At 48.8% G+C, this 8,885-nt stretch overlaps 1 protein-coding gene across 1 annotated transcript; it reads left to right on the forward strand.

Annotated features, from left to right (window-relative positions):
• The first annotated feature begins 6,188 nt into the window (after positions 1-6,188).
• LOC103632382 (ethylene-responsive transcription factor ERF096) lies at positions 6,189-7,049 on the forward strand. The gene has a single exon (XM_008654220.3). The coding sequence runs from the start codon at positions 6,396-6,398 to the stop codon at positions 6,804-6,806; it is 411 nt and encodes a 136-aa protein (XP_008652442.1). The 5' UTR covers positions 6,189-6,395; the 3' UTR covers positions 6,807-7,049.
• The last annotated feature ends 1,836 nt before the right edge of the window (positions 7,050-8,885 follow it).

Here is an 8,885-nt window from a genome sequence, read left to right on the forward strand (position 1 = left end):
CGGAACCGCCCGAATTATTCCAACTTAAGTGCCTAAGTCCCACCTTAGAGGCTAGACCACACTTAAATAGGAATAACACGTTAGTCCCTCGGATCTAGTCCGACGAGGCCACTAACAGGATCAAGTACCACGTACTCACTCGATGGTGAGGCATAGAGCAAATACAATAAAGCATAAAACCATACATTAAGGAGTATTAAATTTATTACAACATCATCGGAGTTTTAGCAAAAGTAGTGATCATTGTTCGGAATGCAATGGAATAAAACTAACGATAAATAAATGGAGGGATGGGGAAGCCTGTCCCATCACTCCTCATGCTCCTACTCAGCCGAGGTAGGGTCCCACTCGACTGTCCAACCCGGTGGCAAGATGGACGGCCAAGTCACTCCAGCAACCATGTCCTCCAGAGAACCTATAAAATTATGCCACAAGCAAGGCTGAGTATACTAATACTCAGCTAGACTTACCCGGTGTGAGGATTCTACTCCTCTACCTCTAGACATGCAGCTGTTTGGCTGAGGGGTTTGGTTTGCCAAAAGCACTATCTGAGTCTAAAATCAAGTTTTAGCTTTTTCAAGTTTTAGTGTGACTCTCTTAAGACTAAATGTGTACCTATCTAATCATATATGGTATCAAACATTTAGCAATCAACAACTTTTGCCAAGTCATCACATTTCCACTTGTTACTCAATGTAGCAGCATGGATCAAGCAGTCTCATTAGCTGTGAGAAGCAGACGATTCAAATCGAGTTTTAATCCTTGCAAGGTAAACCTAAACACACGACGTGGCGAGGCACTCCGTCCCCACACATATCAACCGTCCCCATCGATTCCCCGCCAGCAGACCAGGGCTCACCACCTTGGCATACAATGCCTCACTGACCCCGACTGCCGTCGTGCAGTGACCGCACTTGTACCCACCATAACCGGAATGGGAGACCACGTCTCAGGTCGCGTTAGGGGTAAAGTTGCTGCCAGGTTCAATTGGGTACTAGGCTTACCGATTTACCATATTTCTCGGCATGTGCTTAGTACGTTCAAACGCTTGACACACGGTACCACACCTTAATCCTTATTCCAATTTCCATCTCGTAGACAACCAATCCCCATGGATTGTTGTCCACAGACCAACATTAGTATGATATGAAAGTGGGTACAACCAATTCCTGACCTCGCGCGAGTGCTGGAAAAATCACTCGACTTCTACCCAGATCCCTAATTAGTAAAGCAGCTACTCGACCTAGCATACTAGTATCCATCTCAAAAGGAAATCCTGAGTTAATGCAACTAGAGTTTCAGGCAACTCCTACACTTAAGTGCACAATTCAAGCCTACAATCATTAAGTGGAGTAAAATAATATATAGAACTGGTTATGCATAAAACCGGGGCTTGCCTTCCAAAGCTGGGGCTGCGGGGAGATCCTTGGTGGCAGGCTCTAGTGCTGGCTCCTGGATTCCGTTTCGATCAACTCCTAGCTCAGGGATGAGCACGTACTCTCCGTCAGCGAGGTTGCAATCTATCGAATGCAATGAATAATATATTTGTATGCTATGATATGCAGAATTTAGTAACCATTATGCATAGTGAAGAAAAACTAAGTTAGTTGATAACTTAGGGTTTCCTAGTTATAAGAAGCTCTTAGTGGTTTATGCTTAGCAACCTAGGTTTGAGGTTTTTCTTAGAGGCAAACGTAGTGGATTAAGACTTGGATTGCCCCTTAAAGGTTTTAGTAGGTACTCAAGGGGTTTTGCTGGGTGGGTTAGGGTAACATTAATCTCCACTACTAATTCTCCTTTTCATTTTCTATTTATGCTCTTAAGGTGGGTTTGAACTACAACAGTGATTTCAATTTTTTCCAAAAATTCTGTAAACATTACAGTGGGTTAATATTGGTCACTGTAGTCTGTCCTATAAATTTGAGGTCAAAAATAAATAGAATATGCCCTAGACAAAAATAACAAAAGTTGGGCAGAGGGGTCACTTTGCACTACAACTCTTATCTAGGTGTGGGTTCTGTACTAAGAGTTATTTTTGCTGGTATTTATGGGTAATAACATGCTTCTGTGCCAAAAATCACAGAGGGTTACCTAGTGGTTATTTAGCTATGATTTTCTAAAGTTTAATGCCAAAAAGACACTTATAACTAACTTGCTATTTGAAAAGTATCAAACAACAAAACTTGTATTTTTCCTAGGTTCTTCTTAGCACAAGAGCAGTCATTCCTAAGGTAGGGGTGTTTTCTCTTTAGGATTATTTTCTTATGAATTTTCAAAGTTTTCTCTGTTTTCCATAAATAAATGTGAGTGGAATTTCTTTTCACTGGACTATGGTTCAACAGATTTTTCTTGTGAACTACATCACTTAGGCATGCTAGGAAAAATATGGTTGCCCCTTGGTTTCTATTTTCAACCCCCTTTTTTATTTTCCTAAGTTTGAGCATAAACAAGTTTTAGTGAATAAATCTTCGTTAACCTTGTATACTGGGGTGTTTATTAATTTTAAACAGTGTAACTACTAGGTTAGTGGCTCCACTATTTTTCTCAACCCTGGTCTAACAACATTTCTATCTTTCCCTTTATTAGTAAGTTTTGGGTAGTTTTCTTATTTAAATCAAAACTCTAGAAAACATTACAGGAACCATGAGGTTTACTACTTTTGCTTGATAGTTTATATTTCACAAAGTCTAGCAAAATTGGTTTGACTAAATTTGGATGAGTATTCTTCAAGTTATGTATTTATCAAGTTCTATGCAGTATTTAAAAGAAAAGTAAATTCGAAATGGGAAAAGAAAAATAGATTTGCGCTGAAGTCCCTAGGTTTTCTTCCCCCTTTTCTCTCACAAATCAGCCCTCGATCTACTATTCGCATGAGTCACTGACCTTACGCATAACCCCCTGAACTTATCCTATATCTAACCCGCGATCCTTGGCTAGCTGGAACAGTAACCGGGGCAAAGATCACGGCGGCGAGGCTCACCGGCGGCAGTAGAGCTCCGGTGGGGTGGTTGGTGATGTCGGGGAGGTCATGGAGGTCACGTCGGTGTGCGGGTCGGCGTCGGAGGTGGCTGGAGCTGCTCTGGCCACGAGCGCAGGCGGCGGAGGTCGTCGGTGGCACCTACTCCGGCCAAACCACGGCGGTAGGGTTCAATCAAGGTGCACAAGGAGCTCCTCTGGGTGATGTAGAGGCTATGCGCGCAAGGAATCGAGAAATGGTTCAGTGGGTTACCCGGTCCATGTGCTCCGGCGGGGTTACGAACTCCGGCGAGCATGATCGCACTGTTCCGGTGGGGCTGGTCCTCGGCTCAAGCTTGGGAAAGCTTCACGGCCTCTCGAGGAAGCTATCCGAGGGCTCGGATCGAGCGGAGGTGGGCGGGAGTGGTTTGGCCACGGTGGGCGCCCTCGGACGGCTCTAACAGGTCGCGGGGAGGTCGCCGGAGCTGCGGGCTGGCTCGGGAAAGCTAGGCGCGGTGCGGAGGGGGTGACAGGGAAGGTGGCCGTGCATGAGGGTGGGCTTTATAGCCACTCGCGGGCACGACACGGGTGTGGGCATGGGGGCGGCCGAGGGCGCGCGGGGACGCACGTGCGGGCGTGCTCTGGGCTCGTTCCCGAGTGCCTACCCACGTCGAACACGTGGTGGTTTGGTTCTGCCGATGTTCAAAGGCATGTTTGGTCGCCTTAGCGTGTAGATCTCAGCAAAAATCCCGTGTAATATCTCTTCTCTGTACCATATCCTATCTTTTCCATGTGAGTTCCAAGCAAAGATATGGTCGGGTTTGAGAGATATTGTGGTGTGAAGTTGGCTCTGTCTGAGTTGTCCAGCCCGAGACAAAAACCGTGTCAAGTCGTGTCAAACGACTTAGGGTTGGGTTCAAATTTTTCCAGAGTGTTCTAGGGGTCTTTAGGCGCCATTTTGTTAATTGGGCCCTATGGTTTTGAGGTTTGGAAAAATGTGAACATGTTTGATCTTTGAAAGAGGGCTGGTTTTGAAATTGAGAAAAATCTGATTTTTCTTTTATGCCCTTCTCTTTGGTGACCTTTTTGGGGTTTTTCTAAAGCCTTTTTTGGGTCACTCTCTTACTATTTTTTGTAGGATATTATGTGTACTACAACTTTTATAATTAGGCCAAGTCATGATAATGTGGTTTACATAGCCTTTTTGCTATACTCCCCTCTAGGGCTCTATTTTCCTAAAGGGATTTGAATTAGGGTTTGAGCCATTCTCTCCTCTTTAGGTGTATGATAAGGCCAAAGCATGACTTCTAAGATGGGTTACACCTACTTAGGATCTTGACCCCCAAGTTTGGTGTCTTTTGCTCAAACTAAACCACATGTGATGATGGGTTCAATAGTGTAGGCTTGAGTGAAAACCCTAAGTAACACCTGGGGTGTTACAAACCTCGGGCATCGTCCTGGGTACATATAAAGAGCACCGAGATCTCTTGCCCTATCGAATCAAAGTTCTCGCCACCATTGTCGATCATTCATAGAGAGAGAGAGAGCAGCCGCGGGGCAAAACCCGAAGCATCGATGTATTACTCACTGCGGTGGGTTTGGTTGTTGCTCAGGGTCTCACGGAAGGCGCTCGTGTCTTCGCCAGGCGAAGATGAAGCCGGGGACCCCGTGAACTGCTCGCCGATGAGCTGGGGTGCCGTGGAGCTGCCCCACACCATAGGCATCCGCCTAGGTCAACGTCCAGGGCACATTACCTGGCCCGGTGACTTCAAGTCGTCCCAGGATGGTGTACATGGCCGTCTCGGGCGGAGTGGTGCTCTGGAGCTCCAATAATTGCTCATCGGAGCTGAGCTTTTGCCGCGGAGTCGCGCACTATAGTGAGCGGGTGGATTTTGCACTACAACGCTGGTGAGATCTCCCCCCTCTGTTTCGCTACGACCTAAATTTTGTTTCTGCATGATAGGGATCAAGGTCTGTGCTCGGGGGCGTGTTTCGCGCAGTTGCCGGCGATGGCGCCGTCGCAGAATCGAGCGCGCCGCTCGCGATCGGGGCGGCACAAACGGCTCTGGACGTTGATCCGTGCATGTGCGGCCATGATTAGATCATGGCTTACCCCTTCGACACGTTGAATTCGGACCATTGATCTGGGATCTTGCGGTCCTGATTACGTAACGATTCACGATCTGTTATCGGCCGTTGATCGAAAATTCTGCGGCCCCAGGCGACCCACGTTGTAGTAGCCATGGCCATTTTCTTAAAAAGCCCTCAGGTTTTCCAAAATCAACCCGCCGTCCACCGAGTGTTGTTTATAAATCTAATTCAAAATATAAGCAACGGTTAACGCGTACTTATTTATCTAATGCTTTGGTACAAATATGTGTTCTACCTATTTCTAAATTCTTCACTCCAACAAACTATGTATAAATTTATTCTCAACGAAGATAAAGAACCTAATGTGGGTGTTTGTGCTACAATGGCTTCACCCTCCGCACTGACACTCTGGGCCCGCTCCACACGCCCCGCCTTGTTCTCCCACCTCACGTGCCCACCTCGGCGTCGTGACCTGTGGGCCCCGCTCTCAGCTACTACCCTGTGGATCCTCAGCGCCCGAGCAACAAGCTACTGCGCCTGCCCAACACCCGATCCCGCTCGCGCAACTACCACACCGCGCAAAAAATAGTGCTGAGCAAGCACTCAAACCCGCGCCCCCCTACTACAGATATTTGGGGCTAACCACCGGACCACATGTAACTTAGTGTTTAGAAACAAACAATAATTATATTTGAATAAATATCTCAATACCTATTTGTATATTATATAACAACCATAGCAAAGCACGGGCCATATAATTTCCTAATATTGGTTGCAGTAAAAAAGGTTTGACTGATAATAAAACTTTATATTCTCAAATCGAGAGAGCTGATGCTCGACAGGTATATACAATAATTAGCGTAAAGCATGATTGAGAGAGTGTAGTTCAGTTTAATTGTGGTGATTCTCTTCCCCGGCCTCACCGCCGCACAAAAACCTAATGCAGAAAACATAAATATATACGGTGGAATAGCGGAAAGGATCTTGCAGTCCAGTTTTCCTTTTGGAAGCAAAAGGAAGGAACCAATGCAAGCACGTGCTGGGCCCACGATCAATATCCCTTTCCCATGTACCTTCCGAAGCTGTTTTAATGCCCCTCCGTGCGCGCCTTCCTCTTCCATTCGCACCCCTCCCCTCCGATCCCGCCACCACCACCCTACTACGCATTCCATCACCGATATAATTCACTCCTCTCAACGCTCGCTGCACACACACACCAGTGAACCTAGCCAGCCATTTGCCGCATCGATCATCAGTCGCTGTCACGCGCGCCAAACCAAACCAAAGCCCAAACCCAGCTGCAAGTGCTACTGACAGCAGCTAGCAAACACACACCCGTCGCCATCGCTATGGACGGCGACTGGTCCAAGGACGGCGGAGGTGGAGAGCCGACCAAATATCGCGGCGTGCGGCGGCGGCCCTGGGGCAAGTACGCGGCCGAGATCCGCGACTCGAGCCGCCACGGCGTCCGCATCTGGCTGGGCACCTTCGACACCGCCGAGGAGGCCGCCAGGGCGTACGACCGGAGCGCCTACTCCATGCGCGGCGCCAACGCCGTCCTCAACTTCCCGGAGGACGCGCACGCCTACGCCGCCGCCTGCCGCGGCTCCGGATCCTCCTCATCCTCGTCCAGGCATAGGCAGCAGCAGCAGCAGGGCTCCGGCAGGGACGTGATCGAGCTCGAGTACCTCGACGACGAGGTGCTGCAGGAGATGCTCAGGAACCACGAGCCGTCGTCGTCTGCGAGGAAGAAGATGTAATGCAAGACGACTGGTACACGTGGCGAATGCACGTTGCACATCAGAATGCCATGTATGCGTGGGGGGTTACGTTCAATTGTATGCATGCAGTGCAGTGACTACCGGCCGGCTCTCCTGGATATGTCGGCCATCTCTCTCTATATATTATTAAAATGTCAGCTCCCTTCTCTAATTTGGCGGGAGTTACATCAGTGGTACTATGCAGAGTTGCATACTTGCATATATATGCACATTATTAATTAATAACTCGATCTCTCGTGGACGGTGGACCAGTGATAATCATCTCATTGTCAATTAATTTTGATCAAAGAAATATATAATCCATCACAACGTCTTTTCATTATTTGTAAGTGCTCATTACATATAAATGATTATATGTCTTGCATGCAAGATTGAGCTGCTGGATATTGTCGGTTAAGTTATAATTTCCGGTATGCTCTGTGCGGGACGGAACCGGACCCTGACTCGAGCCGTACAGCCGAACAGATGCAGTGGCCCAAGAACACTCGAGAGCATTGTACCAAGCCGGCTGCGCGCGATCGATCGAAGCTTCCGAGAATTCTCTGCGTGCCTGCGAAGTCCGTGCGTACGTCCTCTCTGCAACCATTCGCATATCGCTATATGTATATACAGTATATAAATAGCAAAAGTAAGTTATTAATTCGCATAGTACTGGTATGTTATTTCTTTATCTTTAAAGCCGAACGGAAACCAGCGCAACTAGCCTATCCACGTCATTCTATATTTTTTAGCCGTCCGATCGGGCACCGATGGTCCGTGAAACCTTTCACCCCTCCGTCTCGCGAAGCTTCGAGACGATAGCCCCGCGCAACCTCTCCAATCCGCGACGCGACGAAGGTTCTCCATCTCACGGCTTACGTCCCGGGCTGCGGCTAGCAGTCGTGGTGGCAGGCTGGCAGCCTGCAATGCCGGCGCCTGTGTCCCACCTTTCCTCCCTCTCCGAGCTTAACGCTTCTCTAGGGCTACTTCGCTGAGGATGACGATGATCCCGGCGCCGGCGCCGGCGCTGGCACCGAGCTGAGTGAGTCTGGTGATTCATCAGCCGAGGAAGCCGGGTCGAACGAAGACGAGGAGTCTGCTCCTCCAAAGCCGCCCCCAAGCTCCGCCGCCGACCAAACCCTAAGGGGGGGAGATGCCGGTGGCAGCGACGGGGGCTCCTTGCTGCCAGGGGCGGACCCACAGGGGGTCCAGGTGGGCCCTGGCACACCCTAAGCCAGGCCCACCGGGGACCCCACCCGGCCACCTGTTCGGTCGTCAAGCGCAGAAGTCCGAAGGCCGTTTCAACTTCTCCAGCTCTCCGATCTTTGCGGCTGTTCGTGTGCCTATTTCTAACTTCCTGGCGCCCTGGCGGCTGCATACCTGGGCACCTGGCGACTGCGATTCTGCGAGAAGAATTCCTGGCGGCTGCGTGGCTGGCTGGCTTCCTGGCGCTGGAGTGGAGTCCTGGCGCGTGCGCGCTGCCAGCTGCCAACGCTGTGCCGCTACGCAGCTGAACGTCCAGCCGCCCAGGCCCAGCTGCTGCCAGTTGCGAGTTGCTATTGTCTGCTGCTGAACGCCCAGGCCTAGACCGCCTGCTACCTGCTCCCTGGCGGCTAGCAAGTTGCTACGGTGCTGCCTCTGCCTGCTGGTGATTGGTAATTGGTACGAGCTACTGCCTGCTAATTTAAGATTTAGGATTTTGTCCTATTGATTGTTGATTTACTACCATTATTTTTGTAGTGACTAAAATATGAAGAAGCAGGGAGATATTGCCTCTCTTTTTCGTAATCATGCTGCAAAAAAACAGAAGTTTATTGCTTCTTCATTATCTCTGGATGTTACTCAAGCGTCGACACCTCAAGAACAAGAGAAAGAAATGATAAACGAAGAAATTGTGAATCCAATGCCATCTGCACCGCCACCGCCAACACTTTATGATATCAGTCGTCTTCCACATGATCCAGGTGAAAGACAACCTATTGCAAGTTACCATGCTAATGATCACGATGCAATTCGAAGGGCATATATTCTTAGAGGTCCATTTCAACCATATGCACATGAATTCCCAAATAGGAAAAT

This window comes from Zea mays, chromosome 7 (genome assembly GCF_902167145.1).
Source record: "Zea mays cultivar B73 chromosome 7, Zm-B73-REFERENCE-NAM-5.0, whole genome shotgun sequence".
In the NCBI taxonomy this organism is placed as follows: domain Eukaryota; kingdom Viridiplantae; phylum Streptophyta; class Magnoliopsida; order Poales; family Poaceae; genus Zea; species Zea mays.